At 40.6% G+C, this 24423-nt stretch overlaps 1 protein-coding gene across 1 annotated transcript in view; it reads left to right on the forward strand.

Moving 5' to 3' along the window:
• The window catches only part of PTPN14 (protein tyrosine phosphatase non-receptor type 14), a 202709-nt gene that overhangs the window by 123917 nt on the left and 54369 nt on the right, over positions 1-24423 (forward strand). The window contains exons 4-6 of the mRNA XM_019030500.4: positions 12413-12510; positions 15377-15444; positions 24161-24231. Of these exons, the coding sequence (XP_018886045.1) occupies positions 12413-12510; positions 15377-15444; positions 24161-24231 (237 nt within the window). The remainder of the gene's footprint in view (positions 1-12412; positions 12511-15376; positions 15445-24160; positions 24232-24423) is intronic.

Below are 24423 nucleotides of genomic sequence, written 5' to 3' on the forward strand. Positions count from 1 at the left end.
TGGCTAATTTTTGTATTTTTAGTAGAGATGGGGTTTTACCAGGTTGGCCAGGATGGTCTTGATCTCCTGACCTTGTGATCCGCCCGCCTCGGCCCCACAAAGTGCTGGGATTACAGGCGTGAGCCACCATGCCCGGCCTGTAATCATAATTTTTTTTAGGAGAAGCCTGCTGACATTTTTTTATTTTATTTTTGTTTTTAAAGAGAGAATTTGAATACCTACTTAGTACTTCTTTTCTGGAGAGTGCTGTCCTTTGAATATGGCCTGATGCCCGCAGGGTGTGCCCCGTACAGCCACTGACTGCCCCACACTGGCATCTTCCCTGGGCTTCATGCCCCTGAATTTTTGGTTCCTAAAGAGACATTTCATGCGCTCCTATTCTGGTTTCTAATGAGAGAGTTTTAAGTTCTTAAGTCTAGGATGAAAAGGAGGAATGTGTTTATAGCAGCCTTCTTTCATGAAATGAAAGAATTGAAGAATTTCTCTGATTTGGGAATTATAGTTCTCTGCTTGGCAATCCCCCATCCCTCTACTCATGTCCTAAACAAAAGGTTTCCTATATTTATGTGTAGTTACTTGTCACTTTGGCCATCATTTTTTTTTTTCTCCAGGAAGTTACAGTTTCTAACTTAAAGTTTACTATGTGTCAAGAGTTATAAAAGATGGTCTTGTAGAAACTGAGGCAATTAGAAAACTAAAACTCTAAAAGAAGAAAGGATGTTCAAAATGATTTTTAAATTGCATTTAACAAATGAAGTATCTCCTCCTTTAATCCTAGAGCCTCAAGAAGGGTTTGAAAGGAAGAATTGTAGAGAGACATTTCCATGCTTGAAAATATCAAGCATGATTTTGGCAGAAATCACAGCATAGGAAGATACTAGATTCTTGGGCAGTGAGATGTTTGCTGGTTTGGTATTTTATCTCTGGCAGTTGTTGCCACATTTGATGTCTTCAGCTGCTTTGAAGATTCTGCAAAAGAAAATTATTCATTTCTAACATTAAAAATTCATTATGCTGTCAATGGATTCATGTTGTGATCTGTTTATAGCCTTCTGTAGTTTTTTTCTCTTCTTCCTTCCTTTTTTTTTTTTTTTTTGCGATTTATGCTCCAGACTTGTAGAAACTATAGACTAACCTACTACATGGCACAATGTTGTAATAAAAGAGCACTTGACTGTAAAATCAGAAGACTTGGCAAGTCACCTACCCCCTGGGAGCCTCCGTTTCGCCGTGGATAAATGGGATAGTGGCTATCTTGCAGGGTTGTTGCGAATATTAAATGACAGGAAATATTATACATGACAATTCTTGGAAAACAACTGCGCAAATGCAAAGGGCTATCATTGTTAATAACTATTTGAAAGCTCTGATTTCTTAATATCTAGAGAAATTGATAAAAATTCCAGTTGTGGAGAATTCAATTCTTCCAAAGCTTTTGATAGACATGTGGTGTGTTTTTATTATTTTTTTCATAGTACACTAGGAACAACGTAAAGTTTCTTTCAGCCGGTATGTAATTGACCGTCTTTTAAATATGTGGCCATAATAATATCCTGCTTTAATGTGAATGCATAGTAAGGCGGTCTGTTGGGGGAAATACAGACATGAACAAGGCAGTCTTATAAAACAGCAAAGGAGGCAAAATAGATGCACATAATTAAGTTGTTTGATCAGTACCATGTTAGAGTTACAAAATCAATGGGAACACAGAGGGCGGAATGAGTTATTCCAATTTGTTGACTGGGGAAAGGCTTTATATTATGTAATACCTAGAGTATAGGTGATTTTGTTTTTTTCTTTCTGCCGAGTCCAGTGTTGTTTTATGCCAACTATTTGGGTGGCTAACTTCCAGAAAAGCATTCTTTTTTACCCACTGGGTGTCTCTGAGTCAGTAAATGATCATAATGCTTTTTGTGCAACTACCAAGTCTAGGATCATCTACTGAGTCTGTGAATTATAGAATAGAGAGAGGTGGTTCCCGCCTTCAAGGTACTTCTGGGCTAGTAGGGTGCTAAATAGAGATTGATGGGCTGGACCTGGTGGCCCATGCCTGTAATCCCAGCGCTTTGGGAGGCCAAGGCAGGTGGATCACTTAAGGCCAGGAATTCGAGACCAGCCTGGCCAACATGGCATAACCTCTGCCTCTACTAAAAAAAAACAGAGATGGATAGGCATGTTATCATTACAAATGCATAAAATCTTTAATATTAAATTGCTGTGATTGGGGAGAGGCTGAACATGGATCATAGTGGCCACATGGAATGTAGTGTGGGCGGGCCGGGCACGGTGTCTCACACCTGCAATACCAGCACTTTGGAAGGCCAAGGCATGGAGATCGTCTGAGGTCAGGAGTTCAAGACCAGCCTTGCCAACATGGCAAAACTGCATCTCTACTAAAAATACCAAAAATAAAAAATAATAAAAAAAAATTAGCCAGGTGTGGTGACACACACCTTTAGTCCCACCTACTCGGGAGGCTGAGGCAGGAGAATCACTTGAACCCGGGAGATGGAGGTTGCAATGAGCCAAGATTGCATCACTGCACTCCAGCCTGGGCAACAGAGCAAGACTCTGTCTAAAAAAAAAAAAGAAAGAAAGTGGGGTGTCCCACTCAATTGTCTCACCACAAGTCCATGCTATGGAAATTAAAGTCATCCAGCAGGATCTCCGAATTATCTCTCATATTGCTGACTTCTGAGCAGATAGCCCCTATTTTGCTATTTCTGATAAACATTCCATCCAGCTTTTGTGTTTGTTTATTATGTCTGTGTTTTCAAACGTTCTTTTAATATGGGTTACTTGTGTGGTACTCTGATTTTTTTTTTTTTTTTTTAATAGAGTCTCACTCTGTTGCCCAGGCTGGAGTGCAGTGGTGCAATCTCGGCTCACTGCAACCTCCACCTCCCAAGTTCAGGCAATTCTCTGCCTCAGCCTCCTGAGTAGCTGGGATTACAGGCGCCCACCACCACACCCAGCTACTTTTTGTATTTTTCATAGAGATGGGGTTTCACCATCTTGGCCAGGCTGGTCTTGAATTCCTGACCTTGTGATCCACTTGCCTCAGCCTCCCAAAGTGCTGGGATTACAGGCATGAGCCACCGTGCCTGGCCAGTACTCTGATTTTTTGTTGTTACTGTTTTGTTTTGAAACTGAGTCTCACTCTGTCACCCAGGCTGGAGTGCAGTGGTGCGATCTCTGCTTACTACAACCTCCGCCTCCCAGGTTCAAGCGATTTTTCTGCCTCAGCCTCCCTAGTAGCTGGAATTACAGGCGTGAGCCACCATGCCAGGCTAATTTTTGTATTTTTAGTAGAGATGTGGTTTCACCATGTTGGCCAAGCTGGTCTTGAACTGCTGACCTCAAATGATCCACCCACCTCGGTCTCCCAAAGTGCTGGGTTTACAGGCATGAGCCACAACGCCCTGCAGCTACTCAGATATTTTTAAGCTGTGAATATGAGAAAATACGCCTGCAGTGATTAAGAGAGCATGGGGTGAGTAGGGGCACCTGCAGTGATGAAGCACGAAAGCCTAGAAGCCAGCAATTAGAAATTTTCAAAATTTAGACTGGCCAGTAAACAAAGCATCAACCAAAGTTTAAAGTTAGGCTTGGCTGACTCTTAGGGACAAAACTTGGAAAGTGGGCTCATGGTTACAGTGACAGAGATGCTGGAGTAAGGAATGTAGATCGCACTCCCATCCATACAGAGTCTGTGGTCACCGAAAGTGTGCCTAGCCATATGACTTAACATGGGCTGGGAATTTCTTTTTCTTTATCTTTCTTTTTTGGGGGGTGTTGCGGGGAGACAGTCTCATTCTGTTGCTCAGCTTGTAGTGCAGTGGTGCAATCACAACTCACCGCAGCCTCCAAACTCCTGGGCTCAACTGATTCTCCCACCTCCACCTCCTGAGTACCTGGGACAATAGGTGCATGCCACCACGTCCAGCTAGTTTGGCTGACTTTCCTTCCCCTCCCTCCCTCCCTCCCTCCCCCCTTTCCCTCTTCCCTTTCCTTTTTTGTTTCTTTTGGGTTTCGCCATGTTGCCCAGGCTGGTCTGGGCTGAAGCGATCTCCTCACCTCAGCCCCTCAAAGTGCTGAGATGACAGACATGAGCCTCTGCTTTTGGCAGGAAATTCTGTTCTTTCCATTTTTGTCATAGTCTCGAGGGACATAGAATTAAGTATTTACTTCCATTGCCTCATTCGTTCATCAGACATTTATTAAGCACATAGTATTTCCTACTCATTTCTGGGACATTACTTCATCGACAGAGAATTGACATCTTTTAGCAGTTGCTTACCTGTGAAAAGGTAGGGACTACCTTTAATTAGGGATTCTAGGGAAGAACTCATGCCCATTCACAGAGATGATCTTCTTGCCTTTCATTTGTTGATTTTTATGTATTTTATCCTTCAGACCAGGCATATCAGTAATAACAGCACTGTACTTCCGCCTGGTAGCTCACCAAAGCTTCAAGGATGTTATGCAGAATCCTTAGCCGGGAACGTGGCTGTTTACCAGGAAGACAAATCTTTGGGCAATTGACTCACCCAGCTTCCAGATATAATTTGAGCTCCCTTTTCGCACAGTGAGTTGTAGGTAATATTATGAACACACGATTTTCAGGGCAGGCAGCTATGTATTTTGAGCTGATGAGTCAAGACATATTTATTGCTAGTGTAAGAGGAATGAGGCTCCGTAGTTGACAGCTGCAATTTAGAGGAGTAGTTTTGGTTGGCCGATTAGCATGGAGCATTGGTGTTCCCTGATCTGTGCTCCTTTTGCCCACCTGGTTTAATGCTGTTGGTCCCTGACTGTGATTCATCCTTGAGTTCTTTCTTTGCTGCATGGTGGCTCAGAGATCAGTTTAAGTCATTTAAAAATAAATAAACATTTCACACTGAATGAGTAGTTTTGCTCTTTGCATAAAGACAAGTTTCCCAAGACTTCCTGCTTGATGTGTGATGAGTTCCATTTCTAGAATTTTTAGGCGCTCTTTCATATTATAGAAATAACATCTAATAGCTTTGCTAGGAGGTGATTAATCTTCCTCCCTTCCTCCCTCCTTTCTTCTGTCTTTGTCTCTCTGTCGGTATTTCATCTACTCAGAAATGTTTATTGAGCTTCTACTTAGCGCCAGGTACTGATCACGACAGAGTTGGGGAGGCACTGGTGCCAGTGCAGGAGAGGCCTGGGGGAAGTATAGTGGCGGATGTGAAAGGGTTCACTAACTTGTTGAGAGGGTTTGGGAAGCTTTTGGAGAGGAGATACATTTCCTCTGAGCCTTGGAGCATGGACAGATGATTGGGCGAATGGAGGATAGGCAAGGGTGGTTAGACCAAGGAAATGGCGAGGAGGCAGGAAAGAACATGGCAACTATTGGGGAGCACCACACACTTATGACAGCTCAGGTATGGGGTGTGTGGTGAGATATGAAGTTGGAAAAAAAATAGTTTTGACTGGATCGTGAAGAGCCTGGTGTACTGTGTCAAGAGTTTGGATTTTTTCCTGATTAGGATCATTGGGTGTTTTGTTCTGATTTTTTTGAGCTAAAATCCACATAATGTAAATTCACCATTAAATTTGTTTTTTCTCCTCACCCTGTCTTATGGTGCTGAGTAAATCCATCATTTTAACCACTTTAAAGTATACAATTCAGTGACTTTTAGTGTTTTAACAAAGTTGTGCAGCCACTGTCACTGTCTTAATTTCAAAATGTTAGCAGGCATTCCTCAGCCTCTTCTTCCCTCGACCTCTGGCAACCATTCGTCTATTTTCTGTCGCTATGAATTTGCCTATTCTGGACACTTCTTATGAATGGAATCACACAGATGTGACTCTTTGTGTCTGGCATCTTTTACTTAGCATAATGCCTCAGAGTTCACCCATGTTACAGCATGTATCAATATATCATTCTTTTTGTGGCTGAATAATATTCCATTGTTTGAAGAGACCACATTTTGTTTATCCATCCATCAGGTGTTGGACTTTTGGGTTGTTTCCTCTTTTTGGCTATTGTGAATAACATTGCCATTCATGTATCAGTTTTGGTGTGAACATGTGTTCTCAGTTTGTGTGGCTATATACTGAGGAGCATAATTGCTGAATCATGTGATAATTCTATGTTTAACTTCTGAAGGAACTGAAAAACTTTCCCAAGTCATTGGAGATTTTTAAGACAGATCAAAACAGACTCATTTCATTTTAACATCAAACATTTTAGCACAGTATTTTCTTTTGATGCTAACTATTTCTACTTCTGTTGGCATGTTTTCCTAATTCAGGGCATCACAGCCCTCAGCAGGGAACCATGTCAGGCTCTTTTAAATGCTATGGATTGATTGCTATAAAGAAATTTGTACTCAATAGCATAGGATAGGACAGAAAGAAGTGGTGTCAGGACATTCTCTCTCCCTGTATGATGTATTTCAGAAATGAGTTTTTCTTTTCTAAACAGAACCCCTGATTAGATGATAGGCTACTATTAGGGAATTTATTATACTTATAAACAGTACTTGGATTCCCTGTAATTTGTTATAATTAATGCAAGAGTTCAAGAGCAGAAAGCAAGGATCAGGTCGTGGCATGTCTTTCTCTTTTGCAACACCTTGCTATCATTGGCCTTTTTTCACTAGTTAAGGCCTGTGTGTGTCTTTGTATGCATTTAAACAAATATTATCCTTTTTAGGAAATAATTGCAATCCTTTGGCTCATTGAAACTGAAGGAATCTTATTAAGAAGTTGGGTGTCTCTGGCAAAATAGGGTATTTATTGATCAATCAATGTTGAAAACTTCTAGACTTGAACGTTTGCCAAGAAAATCTTGTCTGTGTTTGGGTATATGCACATGCTTTTCTTCTCGTGCATGTACACGTATTAGCTTATAGTATGAAAAAGCCTAGAAGAAAAACTTTCCCTTTTAAGGGTATCTTTGCTAGAGTTTTAGTTGTAGCTTTTCCTTTTGTTTGTTTGTGTTTTCCCCCTCCCTATGGGGTTATTTCAGTTTTGCATAGTTGCAGGAGTATTCGCTTTGTAGTTTGTTAGACAGTGCAGACTTTTAATTGACTGTCAACTTAACAGTCATTAAGTGTAAAAGCTTTTAGATAGTGCATGGGTCAGGTACCAAACGCATTATTAGACTTTAATAGTCATAAACTGAAATTCTTCTCAAGAGTTTTGAGGATAGAGGGATGGAGGGAGGGAGGCATTCAGGTTTATCTGGTTGCATGCCTGCATACATAGTATTTATCTGGTCCTGGCAGAACGAGAACAGCATGGGCCACCCTGTCCTTTATCTGGATTTACAGCTGTGAACACCTGCTGGAATGGATGGAATGTGTTGGTTCCCTCCTATGGGTATCTCTGTCAATCGAAGATTTTAAATTATTCCCCTTTGCTCTCCTGTACCCCAGGACTCTAGGACTACTTGTCCTCTTTTCCCTTTTTTTTGTCTTTTATAGTAGAGAAACGTTTCCATTTGCAGAATATAACATCAGCCAGAAACCAATGCTGTCTGGCACTTTGGTACATGCTGCACTTGGGAGAACTGGGTTCCAGCACATTCTAGCAAGATTCCTCTGATATTGCTAGTTATGAAGGAAGTTTTCTAGTGAGGAAAGCACATTTTAAGTCTTACCCTGCTCTTCATAACAGTGACAGGACAATTTGTCTTTCCGGGTCCTGGTCTGGTCTTCCACTCCAGTAGTTTTATGGAAAGGCTTCAAAAAGTGAGGAATTTAAGGATGGCCCCTCTCTCCAAATTGTCACATCTCTACTGACCGTGCCTATGGGGAGAGATAAGTTGGTTTAACTAAATTTGAACTCTAGAGGAGGGAAGAGCAGACCAGGAGCCGTGTGTGTGATGATAATGATTCTGCAGGTTGGTAGTTACAGCTTACAGAGTGCTTTCACTAACCTGTTTTTCAAATTAGGAAAGAAAGTTTTCTTTCTTACTCAGACCTCCTTGAGAATGGGGGAGAAGGAGTAGTGAATAGTTGATATGTGCTATTAAATTTGGATAACATTTTTTATGATCGATAATATAGAAGCTGCTCAGTGCAAACAAGTAAACGCCTGTGTGTGATACTGATGATGAATTGCATTTTACTTTTTAAAAATCTGCGTTTAGAAATATATACACATAAGGGCCCAGTTTGTACCTGCTGTTGGACACAGCCACTCCTTCCAGATGGGAGCCTACAATCAGAAACTCTGGTCTGTAGATTTTACTTCTATCCCTCCATCCTTGTTCGAAAATTAACATGTAGTTAAAATGTATAACTCAGTCTTCTTTCCCTTCCTTATATCTCTGGGGCAGAAAAGTGAAATATCTCAGAGGCTGCTGCCAGGAGAAAAAACAGATCTGAATAACCATTGGCCACAGTATGAAACATGTCCTGTAATAGGATTTTTATGGAAAAGTTTCTCATTTCAACATTTGCCTCATATGCTGTAGCTCAGACTGTCTAAGTAGGGGTGGGGAAAAGCTTGGCGATTGAAGCCCTTCTTTAGAAGCATCATAAAAATCACCGGGTAGTGGTGTTTTATTTTCACTTTTATTTTTAGACTTCAGTGAAATTGGTGGTTTGCCCAGAATGGGCAGGGATCAGATCCTGCCTTCATCCCTGTGGTTGTTCATGCTCAGATCTGGTTCTGGCCATGTCTTTAAGGAAGCAGTATTACCTTGGACAAGTCATTCTCCTCCCTCAACACAGTTGCCTTCTCTAAGAAATTAAAGGATTGGACTGGGAATTTAAAAATCCTTCCCTTATTAAATAGCTTAGGCTCCATCATGCTGCAGTGATGTATGGCCCCCAAGCCTCTGTGGCTTTCACAAACAAAGGTTTATTTGCTGCCCACCTGACAGATCCACTGTGGGTCGTCTGAGGCTCTGTTCCCAGCTGTCTTTGCCCAGGGCTCAGGCTCACTGAGCAGCCTGCCCTCCCTGCTCACTGCAGGCCTCAGAGCAAAGGGAAGCAGAGGTGGAGAACCGGTCACTGGCTCTGGACGCTTTTGCTTGGGAGCAACAATCACTTCCCACTTCCATTCCCATTTCACTGGCCCCAAAGCTAGTCCCAGGAGTAACGAGGTAGGCAGGCATGACCCTGTTGGGAAGGCAGCAGACATTTGGAACCGTGGCAAGGGCCCTGCTCCTCCTGTCTTCACCATCCTGTGACTTAAGCTGAGCATGTTGCATCCTAGGGTGGTAGTATGACCAAAATCAGATGCCAAGGCTTTAACCATTTTACATGGCTCTCTCCTGTTTTGGGCACGTCTGCTGAACTGGACTTGGAATGAAAATTTCACTTGTGGGGAGGGGTGGGTGAAATATTTTAAAAGCAACACGTACCCGGCCTCTGAGTTCCTGGTGCCTTATTTGTAGTTCTGTGGTAATACAGCCCATGCCTTTCAGAACACCACACGGACCTGCTCACTCTGAGAAGCATGAACAGAACTGCAAGTAAAACACAGTTGCAGACGTGCTGAGATAAATTCCTCATACATGAATTTAAAAGAGAGCATGAAGATCTTAGCAATTCATCTCTAAATGTTGAAGATATTGTTATGGGCTATAATTTTGAAGGGATCCTTTGATACCTCTGTCAAAAGTACTGAAGGTTCTGTTGATTTGACCCAATAGGGCATTTTTTCAAACTTGATTTTTCAAACTCCTGTGGGAGGAAGTGACTTGGAAAAGTCACTTATTTTCTTACCATCGGATGAGGAGATTCTAGATAGATGAGGCCCCCAGAGACTAGGTCATAGCATGTTAGTTCCCAATAGATAACACTGATTATTAGGACGCCTTTTTTATTTCACCCCGAGAAATCTGTATTTAATAAAAAGTTAATCTTTAAAAACAAAATTTAAAAATTTGAAAATACAAAATTTTACCTTCATTCGAGAAGCAAAATTATGTTCACCAATTCTTAGAGGAAGAGCAGAATCCTAACCTAAAACCATTCATTGGGCCTCAAGAGTCAGATGGACTATTTCCAGGTCTTTGAATATGAAAAATATTAAAAAGTTTTCCTTGTGAGCTTGGATTTTCAAAGAGGATCTCTTTGGAAAGTTGGCAAATGCTTACTTTCCTGGCATGAAAATTGTTTTTTTTTTTTCCTTTTCCCCTCCACCCAAAGCTATGACAGGGTGGAGTATACTTCCATGAAATTGCATGCTTCCAAAATAGAATTCACTGTTACATTTTACTACTGTTATAATTGAATCGCTAATGAGAAATAAGCAAAGAGCAGGCATTCTAGAAATAGAATTTCAACTCCTGTTGTCAAATTTAGTCATCACATTCGATAGAATTATAATATTTTATAAAACTGCCTTTTGTGCAAAATTGTACCAGCCAAACAATTTTCAAAGTGGTTTGAATTTCATTCTCGTTTCTGCAGTCTTACACAGTAGTACCCACGGTCTCGTGGTAATAGCACCCTATCATTGCTGCTGTTTAGATTCTCTCCTAGTTTGGATGGCTTCCAGGAGAGAGCCCTGCTTGCTTCAGCTCCTTATTTTTATATTCCAGCAAAATCCTACACCCAACCTACATGATTAGGAACGTTCCTGGTGTTCCTTGCTAGTGGATTGTGAGTCACTGTTTCCTAGGATAGAATGGATCTGTAATAGAACTTGCTGACACATTATACAAATGATAGCTGTAGATGAAAGTTGGAAGCAGCAGATTTTTAAGAACTAGAGCTATTGTTTTGGTGGCAGATTAATTGGTTACTGGTCTACTCCCAAAGGTATTCTCTAATAAATAATCTTAGCTGATCATTTTCATCTCCAAGGTAATAGGTAACAAAGCTCTACCTCTGGCAGATAATGCCAGGTTAACACCTTTTCAGATGTTTTACTCCTTGGTTCTTAATCACTGAACCCTTAGATAGTACACTAGACAAAAACATGATCACAGTGATCAAAAAGATATGTGCATCCTTGTAAGGTGGAGACTGTTTTAGCACTCTCCAAGATACTACTCAGCATCTAGCAGACTTACACCCATAGAAAGTGCATGAATGATAGCTATGGGTTAAAATATCTGTTTGTCTTTCTGGTTTGGAGAGCAGCAAATAAGTCAAAACCACTCCAGAAAGATGAGAAGGAATGAATGGCATGTAGATGAGATTCAAACATTTTATAATTAGTAGGAATCAGTGAAATTTACCATTCTTTTCTACCTTGAGATTTTGCTTTTTGTTTTGCTTCATGATTTTTTCTAGCCCATATTAGGTTTGACTAAAAAGGATTTTTAAGTAACTCCCAGTGTTTGCCCTTCTGATTTGAGTATAGGTTTTTCCCACCAAAGAGTGGTATGGCTGTCTTTATCCTGTTTAGTACACCCAAGAGGAGAGAAGAAGGACTCTACTGGAGCATGCACGGAGCCCAGTTCCTTCCCTCAAACAGGCATTGGATTGACTGATGTGTAATGATGCCTGTGACATCAACATGGTAGAGCCAGCAGTAATTAGCTCTCAGCGCCGATTGCCTCTCTCCAGGGAAGTTGGGCTTTGGTTCACTTATGGGTTCCCTTGATTGAGATGCCAAAGTGAAGTTAAAATACAGAGTTACAGCTACCAGGAGCAAAAGGATTGTTAGCATTTACCAGGAATTAATGCTAGAGAAGTGTGATTGTTGTCGTTGTGACTATGTGTTGAGAGTATGGGCAAAGGAAGTGGAGTCCTGGGAAATAAACGTCTTGAGTGAGAAGTTTTCTAAATGTTTTAGGTAATTCTAAGAGTGCTATTTTATTGGTAGGGAAACAGTACACCGTATTAGCTCCTGAGGGCACTTGTCTAGTCTGAGACTTGTTGTGTTTGGGCACGATTCTGTCCATCTGTACTTTGCTGGTTTGAGAATTTACTTCAGTTTCAAAAGTTGCATCAGATTAGATTTTTCTGATTCACAGATGTGTAAGGTGAAAACTGTATTTGATTTTTTAGTGGAATTACAAATTATTTGGCCTGTTTGTGATCTACCTTACCGAACTTTTGAGTTTGAAAGGTGATGTGTTTCTAGAATGCATTCAGGAACGCACACTGTTGAATGTAGCTTTGGCAGTCGTGTTGTCGTAGGTCTCCAGGTGTGCAAAAGTATTTTCATTCTCGGATTCTGTTATGAGGACCTGGTCCTTATCAGTGGTTTATCCTGCTGGCCTACAAATAAGTGATGTGATGAGAATCCTCTCAAGCTCAGAATGAACAGGATGTGGCACCTGCTACATCAAACAAAGATAAACACAGGCAGAGGTCACTTTCCATCTTTTATAGAAATGACCTTTATCAGCATCACAGGCATGTCCTGCTGTGTACACAAGGTTTTACATCTAGAGGCATCTGTGTTGTGGGAATATATTCCAAGTATGTGTTTTTAAGGTTGTTTGTTCCTCTATTCCCATGAACAGATATCAGTATTACCTGCAAGTCAAAAAAGATGTGCTTGAAGGGCGATTACGATGTACGTTGGACCAGGTGATTCGGCTAGCCGGCCTAGCTGTGCAAGGTAAGACATAGTTGTGAGCAGCATGTGAAATTCCATTTTCTGTTTGATCATGGTGTTGCCGGCCTCTCAGAGTGAGAAGTTAGATTTACTTAAATGATCCCTTAGTAATGCTCCCTTTTTATTTCAAGTTATCTTACGTGAAAAATGCAAAGTTAGTGATTTTTGGTGGCTGGGTGGTAGATTTCTCAAAGCTGTTTGCAAACTGCTCATGCTTGTATAATTACAGTTTTATTTGAGGAAATAGCAGCTTTTATTCTGCCTTTAATTAAGGCTACATTTCAGGGTTTGTAGAACATTTTCTCAGAATTATTCCAAGGCACAATGTGGTCATATTCTGCGGCTTGATGCTGCAAAGGTGTTACTATCACAACTTCTTTGAGTGTGATAGCTTTAAACATTATAGTATAATGCATTCTAATGCAATTAAAGAGGTAAATTTAAAATCCATGATTGTAACATGAAACAACAAATGTGTATTGGACTGAATTCATCTTTCAATCCATCCTATAAAGGTTTATATTGCATAGCTGTTTTTTGCCTTCTCTAAATTGTTATGTGTGGGACTTTATATGTATATTTTATACATTGTGGTTTATTGAGTGGTGGCTTAACTGCCTTCAGTTATACTGAAAGCAAGATAGGCCATATTGAAAGCAAGGTAGGCCAGCGCGGTGGCTCATGCCTGTAATCCCAGCACTTTGGGAGGTCGAGGCAGGTGAATCACTGGAAGTCAGGAGTTCGAGACCAGCCTGGCCAACATGGTAAAACCTTGTCTCTAATAAAAATACAAGAATTAGCCAAGCATGGTGGCACACGCCTGTAATTCCAGCTACTCAGGAGGCTGGAGCACGAGAATCGCTTGAACGTGGGAGGTGGAGGTTACAGTGAGCTGAGGTCACACCACCGCACTCCAGCCTGGGTGACAAAGCTAAACTCTGTCTCAAAAAGTAAAAATTAAAAACATTTTTTTTAAAAAGCAAGAAGATGGTAATATAGTTTTTGAAAAGAAACTTTTCCTTTTAGTCATTTTCTTGAAAACCAGCTTATCTGCAAGTGTGAGCCAGCCAGCAGCTGGGTTCTTCCTGCATGGACTGTTGTTTTAGAAGGTGTGAACTGACTTCCCATCGCAAACACTGGGCTGAATTGAATCATCTCAGATTTAAGTGTCTGAAGAGGCACCCCTTCTCCTGACCTCTTTCATTCTGAAGTATTAACAACTTAACAATTTCTGTTAGAAGTGCAATTTCTATACAGTTAGCTTCTGTTGTAATTCTGTGGATGGAAACAGGCAAAATCTGATGTATCACCTCTGTCTGCTTAAAGACTGGAGGGGAAGAAACAATGGCCAGTTATGATAGAGAAATCAGAGGTAGCATTGTTGAAATAATGGAGAAGATCAGTATGTACCTCATTGTCAAATTGGGGCTTCTTCTAAAAAGGTTTCGTTGGGCTGGGTGTGGTGGCTCATGCCTGTAATCCCAGCACTTTGGGAGGCCAAGGCAAGAGGATTACTTGAAACCAGGAGTTTGAGACCACCCTGGGCAACAAAACGAGACTCTGTCTCTACGAAAAAAAGTAAAAATAAAAAATTAGCCCAGCATGGTGTTGTGCACCTGTAGTCCCAGCTACTCAGGAGACTGAGGTGGGAAAATCGCCTGAGTCCAGGAGTTTGAGGCTGCAGTAGGCTATGATCAATTCACTACACCCCAGCCCAGATGACAAAGCAAGACCCTGTCTCTAAAAAACTAAATAAATAAATAAAAAGCTTTGTTTACTGCATGTACTCTTTCCTCTCACTACTCAATCATTAGGCTTATTGTGGGCATCCTGGATATTGGAGGATCCTCGAGGAATTTGGTGAACTTACTCTGGATTCCCTTTTTGTTGGGTCCTTGAAGCTAGCTGTTCAGTCTGATGAAACCTTCTCTAACTAATCCTTTTCAAATAACTTTTTTTTGAGAACGCTTATTGCGTTTTTAGAAAGATACATCAACAGAAATATAAGTTGTGGTGGAATGTGATAACCAATTATTGAACTTGGAAATAGGCAGAGTGAGTGATGTTTGCTATTCTTGAATGCTGCACCTAATTGGTAATTTGTTACATGCTGAATTTGTAGGTTGACGTTTATTTTTTACCTTCTAGCAACTTCTCAACATTGGTGCATGGTGTGTGTATCCTCTCATCCTATATCTCTTGTTACCTTAAAGATACCTGGATCCATTTCTATTTGATGCTAAATATTTTACATGAAATTAAAATTTCATGCAAGTTTAGTTTTTAGGAGAGCAAGCAAGATAAGAAGCAAGACTTTATATATTTCATTTTGCATGTGCTCAAACTGTACCACGGTGACATGAAAACAGGGAAAAAAGAATTTTTGGCATCTTGTAACATGTGAAATTATTTAGAAGGTGTAAAGATATTTGAGGTTGCTTGCCAAGGGTGATTTACAGTGGGAATTTCCAGCTGTATATATATGAAAAGATGCAGATGGGTTTGGCTCTTCAGTTCTCCAGATTAACCTTGAGTTAAAAAGTCCTCTTGGCAGATATTCTTAAGATACGAATTGATGCATATTTAACAAACAGATAGATATAGGTTTGTTTAAATTTTTTTAAATGGCCTTTAGGAATTGTTTTCAAATTTCTTATTTCTAAAAATTCATGTAGTGGTGCTTACATGCTGATATTTACCATATTGTTAGATAAAAGTATGTCAAACATATCTTGGCACTATTTTTATTTAATAATAGTGAGAAATAGGATGAAATGTGAAGAATAATGTGGTGATGAGTTTGCCCTATTTTATTCCATCTTTAATTTCATATAATAAATACTGCCCTTCGATCTTCTTTTCTTCTCAGCTGATTTTGGGGACTATAATCAGTTTGATTCTCAAGATTTCCTCAGAGAGTATGTGCTATTTCCTATGGTAAGTGTAATTTCATTTTTCTTAATTAATTTCCTACCTTCTTTGGACATTTAGTTCTTTCCTTTGGAAATTTCAGGATTTTACATATGCATATTCCCTGGGGAAAAAGTCGATGGGTTTATAAAGTAGGGGAAAGTTTTATAAAACACACTGAGAAGGTAAAAATGCCTTCTTCTGCCTCAAGACACTTCCCTAATTTCTTTTTCAGATAGTTTCTTATTAGTATATAAAAATGCTACTGATTTTTCTATGCTGATTTTGTAACCTGAAACTTTATTGAATTTGTTTCTCAGTTCTATCAGTTTTTTTGTGGAATCTTTAGGGTTTTCTACATATAAGATCACGTCATCATCAAGCACAATTTTACTTCTTCCTTTCCCATTTGGCTGCTTTTTATTTCTCTTGCCTAATTGCTCTGGCTAGGACTTCCAGTACTATGTTTAATAGAAGTAGTGAGAGTTGGCAGAAAACAATCCCATTTACAATAGCATTAAAAAAAATTACCTAGGAGTAAATTTAACTGAGGAGGTGAAAATTCTGTATGCTGGAAACTATAAAACATTGATGAAAGAAATTTAAGATGACACAAATGGAAAGATACCCCATCTTTGTGGATCGGAAGAATCAGTATTGTTAAAATGTCTGCCAAAAGTAATCTACAAATTAATGCAATCCCTATCAAAATTCCAACATCATTCTTCATGGAAATAGAAAACAATCCTAAAATTCATTTGGAGTCACCAAAGACCCCAAATAGCCCAAGTAATTTTGAGCAAAAGAACTAAGCAGGAGATACCACACTACCTTATTTCAAACTATATTTCAAAGCTATAGTAATTAAAACAATATGGGACTAGCAAAAAAATAGGCACAATGACCAATGGAAAAGAATAGAACACCCAGAAGTAAATCACACACATCTAAAACCAATAGATTTTTCAACAGAGGGGCCAAGAACACACTGGTGAAAGGGCAGTATATTCAGCAATTGGTGCTGGGAAAACTGGCCATCCACATGCAGAGGACTGAATTTGGATCCTTATCTCACCCTTTGTACAAAAGTAAATTCAAAATGTATTAAAGACTTAAATGTGGCCAGGCACAGTGGCTCACACCCATAATCCCAGCACTTTGGGAGACCTAGGCGGACGGATCACAAGGTCAAAAGATGGAGACCATCCTGGACAATGTGGTGAAACCCCATCTCTACTAAAACTACAAAAATTATCTGGGCTTGGTGGCGCACACCTCTAGTCCCAGCTACTCAGGAGGCTGAGGCAGGAGAATCGCTTGACCCCTGGCGGAGGTTGCAGTGAGCCGAGATTGTGCCACTGCACTCCAGCCTGGTGACAAAGCAAGACTTTGTCTCAAAAAAAAAAAAAAAGACTTAAATGTAAGACCTGAAAGTATAAAACACTAGAAGAAAACATGGGGGAAAAGCTACATGACATTGGTCTGGGCAGCGATTTCTCGCATATGACCCCAAAAACATAGGCAACAAAAGTAAAAATAAATAAATGAGATTGCATCAAACTAAAAAGCTTCTGTGCAACAAAGGAAACAACAGATATAAAGAGACAACCCACACATGGAAAGAAAATATTTGCGAATTGTACATCAGATAAGGGGCTCAGAATATATAAGGAACTCAAACTACTCAACAAGAAAACAAATAGCCTTATTAAAAAAATGGTCAAGGGACCTGAATAGACATTTCTCAAAAGAAATATACAGAAGGCCAACAGACATATGAAAAATGCCCAACATCACTAATCATCAGGGAAATGCAAATTGAAACCACAATGAAATACCACCTCACACCTGTTGGATTGGCTGTTATCAAAAAGATGAACAATAACAAGTGTTATTGAGTATGAGGAGTAAAGTCTTACTGAGCATGAGGAGTATTGAGCATGAGGAGTAAAGTCTTACTGAGCATGAGGAGTACTGAGCATGAGGAGTAAAAGATAACAAGTGTTACTGAGCATGAGGAGTAAAGGAGGTATAACTTCCAGCCATTTTGGAAAACAGTTTAGAGGTTCCTTGAAAAATTAAAAATAGAACTACCATATAATCCAGCAGTCTCACTTCTGGGTATATATCTAAAGAAAATGAAATGGTATGTCAAAGAGATGTCTACACTCCCATGATCATTGCCACATTATTCATAATTGCCAAGATATGGAAACAACCTGAGTTCTCACTAGCAGATCAATGGGTAAAAATGGTGTATACTCACAATGGAATACTATTTGGCCTTAGAACAGAATTTTGTCATTTGCCATAAGATGGATGAATGTAGAGTACATTATGCTAAGTGAAAAATCCAGGCACAGAAAGACAAATACTGCCTAATCTCACTTGTATGTGGAATCAAAAGAAGTTGAACTTACAGATGTAGAGAGTGGAATGGTGGTTACCAAAGCTGAGTGTTGGGTGGAAGGAGGAAATGTTGATCAAAGGGTACAAAGTTAGGAATAAGTTCTGGTGATCTGTTGCACAGCAAGGTGACTATCGTTGATAATAATGTGTATTTCAAAATTGCTAAAAGAGTAGATTTTAAATGTTCTCACCACAAAGAAATGATAATTATAAGAGATGACGGATATGTTAATTAGACTAACTTGCCAATTCCACAATATATACATGTGTCACAACATCACATTGTACTATAAATAGATGCAATTATTATTTGTCAATAGAATTAAAGTTTTGTTTTGTTTTAACAAAAAAGACATTTCCCTGCTTTGCTTCCCTCTCTCTCATTTACTCTCTACCCTCTGGCACGCTGGCTCTTTTTTTTTCTGAACTTACTGAGCTTCTTCTCACCCCAGAGCCTTTGTAGGTGGGTTTCCTCTGCCTGGAATGCCCTGCTCCAGATCTTTATGACATTCAGGTCTCAATTCAAATATTACCTCCCAGAGAGCTCTTCCGTTCCTTAACCACCTGTCTCATACACCCTCACCATCCTTCCTGTTAAATCAGTTTTCGTATGTGTAATTCTGTATTTGGCGTTATTCATTCTTATGTATGTATATATGTATGTATTTATTATTGTCAGCTAGATGGTCAGTTCTGTGGTCTTTAAACAGGGACCCTGTCTTGTTCACTGTCATCTGGCACACAGCCTGTGCTCACAAACATTTTAGAATGAATCAATAAAGTAAAATGCCCATTCCTGGGTTGAAGTAAAGATAAGACTAGGTTTTAACCCCTGGGGAATTTTGGTTGGTTGGTTGGTTGGTTCGTTGGTGGGTAGCTTCAGAGTAAAAGAGAAGAGTGTTAATGAGGAGGGATTAAAAAATTTTGAAAGCCATTTTAGGGAACAGCTCTAACCAGTCAACATTCTGGCTCTGGTTTCAGAAATCACGATCGTTCACTACTTATTTTTTCCATCGACTCTTTCACCCCAAGCACTGACCTGGGGGACTAACACCCAGGGGATGAAATTATATAAGAAATGGTGCTTGTTTTGAAGGAGACTACAGTGTGGTTGGTTAAATAGGAAGTTTGCAAAATCAGAATAAAAAGCCAAATGTGATAAAGTGTGATCAAAATTTTATATGGGGAGAGGTCACATGCCCTTGGGGGATTAGGGAAGGCTGAAAGACTAATGGCATGTGTGCTATTAGGCAAAAAGATAGGGAGCAAGGAATGATTTAGACAGAGAAGGAGCAGAGGCAGTGTGGCCTGGGTGTTCAGAAAGCATCCACTGGCTGGTTTGACTGTAGCTACTGGTGGAGAGTTGTGGCAGATGAGACTGGAAACTTCTGAGGAGTTAGAATGCACGGGCTCCTTTGAGTTCTGCAGACCCCACACTTTGAGAACTGCTGGATTCAAGCTGGTCAGCTGGGAATCTGTTGTTGTGTTCTGGGCAAAGGATATTATTTAGGTGTTAGTGAAAGAAAAACACGAAAGCAAAGCAAGGGATATTTTGAAGTAAAATAGGCAAAATCTGGCAACTTATCAGTGATGGCATATGGGAGAAAGTAGAGTGTCTGGTGACAAAGGTTTTAGGTTTTGAGAGGCTGAGATAGGTAAGTCTGGAATTATCCATATTAGTGCATGAGGTCAGTCTAAATTGGTCCAAAGCTAATCTTGGTCTTAATGGTTAGGGAATATTGCACATCTCTAACTTTTCATGAATAACTCCATTCTTTTTTTTTTTTTTTTTGAGATGGAGTTTCACTCTTGTTGCCAGGCTGGAGTGCAATGGCACCATCTCAGCTCACTACAACCTCTGCCTCCTGCCTCAGCCTCCTGAGTAGCTGGGATTACAGGTGCCCACCACCATGCCCAGCTAATTTTTTGTATTTGTAGTAGAGACGGGGGGTTTCACCATGTTGGCCAGGCTGGTTTTGAACTCCTAACCTCAGGTGATCCACCCGCCTCAGCCTCCCAAAGTGCTGGGATTACAGGCGTGAGCCACTGTGTCCAGCCTCCATTCTTATTTTATTTCCCTCCAAGTAACCAGTGGTATTATCTGCTGTGCCTGCTGTTTTCATACCTTATTAATTCTACTCATTAAATGAAACTCCAGAGATTAACATATTACTTAACAGAGCAGTTCTTCATAGGGCTTAATGTCAATATGCTTGAGTCAACATTTCTAATGTCTCAGAAGCTCATCCCAAAAGTCAGGGTGTTTCCCAACGTGCTTGGTGGGAGGAAAGTGAGGCTCAAACCTTAGAATTTTAGAGTGTGTACATGTTTGTGTTAAATGGGGTAGTTGGTATTGGAGGGTTGATAATTTCCTATTTTTTATTCGCCTTACTCTCATTAAAGGCCTTTATTACGTTGCCTTTAGGAAGAGATCAGGTTTGGGTGCTTCTCAGAGTTTTCAAAGGTGATTACCAGCATGATATTTATGAGTTTGTAAATGGTAAAATGCTCTGACAGGTTAAAGTGCTATGAAGTAGTAAAGGAGTTATTTTGTGCATCATACCTCTTTCAGAATGAGACTGTGTTTCCACTAAACTCTAGGCAAATCAGATATGTAAACAGCATAAACTTCATAAATCTCATCATTGGACAGACAGATATTGTTATTCTTCGATCTCAAATGGCTCTCTTCAGGGTGGTAGCCGCTAGCCGTGTGTGGATATTTATATTCAAATTTAAATTAATGCAAGTTAAATAAAATTAAAAATTTAGTTGCTAGATTGCATTGGCTACTTTTTTTTTTTTTTTTTTTTTTTTTTTTAGACAATCTCGCTCTGTCACCCAGGCTGAAGTGCGGTGGCACAATCTCAGCTCACTGCAACCTCCGCCTCCTGGGTTCAAGCGATTCTCCTGCCTCAGCTTCCTAAGTCCCTCCTGTGACAATAGGCATGTGCCACCATGCCTGGCTAATTTTTGTATTTTTAGTAGAGATGGAGTTTCGCCATGTTGGCTAGGCTGGTCTCAAACTCCTGGCCTCAAGTGATCTGCCCTCCTTGGCCTCCCAAAGTGCCGGTATTACAGGCTGAGCCACTGCAATGGCCTTGGCTACATTTTTAGTGCACCATAGCCGCATGTGTCTAGAGGCTACTATATTAGAAAGCTCAGATATGGAACACTTTCGTCATCCCAAAAAGTCCTGTTGGACGCTGAAGATGATGTGGCAGAAGCCTTATCTGAGTTGTGAATATTCCTAGGCTTTAGTTATCAGCTGTCCACTTTCAGCCCCTGCCCCTGCCCCATTGTATCCTGGGTGCACTGTGACCTGTGGTTGGCAATTTCGTGGCACCTTTGCTAGGCAGTGCTGTGACCCTATCCCAGCTGTGCCTCTTGTTGGCTATATGACTTTGGGCAAGTTATTTAACCTTTCCAGCCCTCAGTTTTCTCATCTAAAAATGAGAATAACAAGCCTAATTTCGTTGTAAGCATTAAAAGACATAACACATGTGAAATACCTAGTATGAAGTACATAATACAAGTTGCCACATGGTAAATTCTCAATAACTGTTTATTTAGTTGTCATAATTAGCACCATTATTCTGTCTCTATGTCTTGCAAATATAAGACCGTTGAAGAGGGTGTTTTCCAGGTAACATCACTCTATGCTTTTTTTTTTTTTTTGGATTTTGTTATGTGAGCAGACAGAGTGCAGGCAGAAGGTACAAGTGATTGTTAATCAGCTCTGTGTAATTAAACTTTTGTTTGACAATATGAAATTTACATGTCGCATAGTGAGTTCAGTTCAAGAAGCATGTATTGATCACTTACTATATATTTAGCCCTTATAAGCTGTCATTGCACAAAAGCCCTATGATAGGCCCCTTAAGTGATATGAAGAAGAATTGCTGCCCTTGAGGAGCCTGTACTCTCATAGAGGGTGGGAGACAAGGATCAAGGATAAGACGAGTATACACATAACTGTGTAAGAAATGCAGTAGGCAGAATACGAGAAGAGACACGCACAAGGGGAAGAGGTAGTTCAAAAGGCGAAAATGCTTACGTCCAGCTGGGGAGAGAGGAGAGCCCTACTGAGGGAAGTGGTAGCTGAGACAGGACGTAAGGATGATGTGGCATTTCACACTGCATGATGTGATGAGATGGTTCTCCCAGAGGGGATGGGCATGTAAAGGCCCATCCTTTCCAAATGGAAATGTAAAAGCAGTGTGTGTTAGAAGAGGTGTCGGCCTGGGGCTTGACCTCTTGGGCAAGGAGGTCTGGAAGGGGAAGCTGAGTCACATTGAAGAATGGTCTGCATGCCAGGCCCAGGTGTTGACCTTGCTGAGTAGGCTGGGGGTAGTCTTAGAAGGGTGTAAACTTTCTCCTTGGTTCCACTGGAGCTTTCAAAGAGAATGCATTCCTTTGGTGGGGGAGGGAAGATAGGATGAATGGCTGTGTTTGATCTTATGAAGTAATTGAATTTGTTAAATGGCATTTCTTCAGCAGAGAAAAGAACAAAGTCAAGTACACAAGGCGCTCCACAGGTGTGTGGCTGTGTACAGGCATGCATTCTGCCATTTTTCATTCCCACAGGGCCATGCTCGCACTCTCCCTGGCGGGGCACATACCTCAGGGAGGCCCCAGGTGCAGATGGAGGCGGTTAAGTTGAGAACAATAGCAGAGGGGGTACCTTTGGGCTTCTTTTTAAAAGTAGGAAACGGAGATTTAATGGAACACTTTTTGATCTTCACTTTATTTTATATTCTGTTGCCACATGCCCTTCATTAGCTTTTCAAAATTAATGGGGTTTTTACTCAATACCTAGATGGACATACATAACTAACTTTCTAAGCCTTGTGATATCTTTGTTACTCGACAACATGAAACTAAAAATGTTGAGCTTATTTCCTATCACGGACTTGAGTCATTTCAATGGATGGCTAAACAGGAAACCGCAAATTAATCAGTTATGTGAAAAGTAAGAGCTGCCATAATTCCCCGTCTGCTCTAAAGTCTCTCGTGAACTCTAGAATTAGCAGGACGTGCAGAGCTATAGAATTTTTAGCATATATTTATGTCTGTGCTTTCCAGTTTTAAAATATATTGATTTTTCAGATTTTAATGATTTGAGATGGGATGTTTTTCACAGTTTTGAGGTGTACATTTTTAGGGGTAGTGTTTTCATCCATGTAAAGTTAAGTTGGAGATGAATCTTTATATAAATGGTATTTTAGAATCAAGGGAATGGGGCCTTTGGTATGATTTCTGCCAAAACATCAGTCCCTACCTCCCATCCTAGTAGGATGACCCTCAGGTACCCATCAGGGTGTAGCTCAGAGTTCCTTCTGACATCCCCTCTGGAGGTCACAGGAAAATGGTGCCCATCTGTGCCCCTCTTGGTGCTTACTAGCCTGGAATATGTGGGATCTGCTGCCCAGGAAAGCTAGAGGCAGCTGGCTTGGGGCTTGAACCCCAGGCCACCACAGGCATGAGACAAACTCTAGAATCTCTACCTCTATCAATTTCTCAAGAATGTATTGCTTCAGTCTGCTTATTTTGGATTATTCCTCTTGATTCCATCTCACCATCCTAAGCAGTGCTTCCCTGGCCAGTGTTTAGCAAGCCTATTTCCGTGATGTAAATCCTCCCACTGTGGTGTTACGGAAGGGGAGTTGGGAAAAGATGTGTGTAATCAGTTCTTCTGAGCCCATAGTAGTCAGCACATCACAGGTTCCAGGGGCCTGGGGTTCAGCTGGTAGAGATGCTGACTAGTCAGCTACACAACTGTTGCCTTGCAGAGCTCTCTGGAGATGTTTTAGCCATCATGGCTTCCTCTGCCCCCGTGACCATCAAGTAACATCAGAATGAGCCTACTCTGCCTTCAGTGGTTTTGAATTCGTTTCCTGGTATACAGAAAGGCCTGGCACAGTCCTTTCCTAGGCTCAACTTTTGAAGGGATGATGGCCTGGAAACTCATTGGCCTATACCCCAATCGTTAGAAATATGTAAACACATGCAAAGCATTTTTTATAAACGTACATCTGAGAGGCAGGCGGATACGGAAGAATGAATGAAAAGAGCTATTCCCTGGCACCACAGAACTTATGCGGCAACCCAAAATATACCTGGAAATAACCTGTTATAATGGAGAGCCATGTTATAACAGTAGAAATCATAACTCAGTTCTACAAATTACAACCTTTAATTCTACAGCAGTAAAGGAGATATTGAGGAAATGTGACTAATCAGGAACATCTGAGGAAGGGAGCTTTAAGATTTGCAAGCAAAATAGCAAATGCCCACACCCTCATGTGACCTTAAGCACTTTCTATTCTTATAGGATTTGGCCCTGGAAGAGGCTGTTCTGGAGGAGCTGACCCAGAAGGTAGCCCAAGAACACAAAGCCCACAGGTAAGGCAGGCAGAGGGTAAGGGGCTGCCTGCACAACAGATGTTTACAGCCCATGGGGCAGGAGGCATCCATCTCCCTACCAGCAACTCTGGGCTTGAGCCAACACACTTGTATTTATTCCACCACATGACTCAGCTCTGTACTTCCGTTCTGCAAAGGTGAATGTCCACTTGAAAACTGCTCCGTTCCTTC

Source organism: Gorilla gorilla, chromosome 1 (genome assembly GCF_029281585.2).
Source record: "Gorilla gorilla gorilla isolate KB3781 chromosome 1, NHGRI_mGorGor1-v2.1_pri, whole genome shotgun sequence".
Taxonomy (NCBI): domain Eukaryota; kingdom Metazoa; phylum Chordata; class Mammalia; order Primates; family Hominidae; genus Gorilla; species Gorilla gorilla.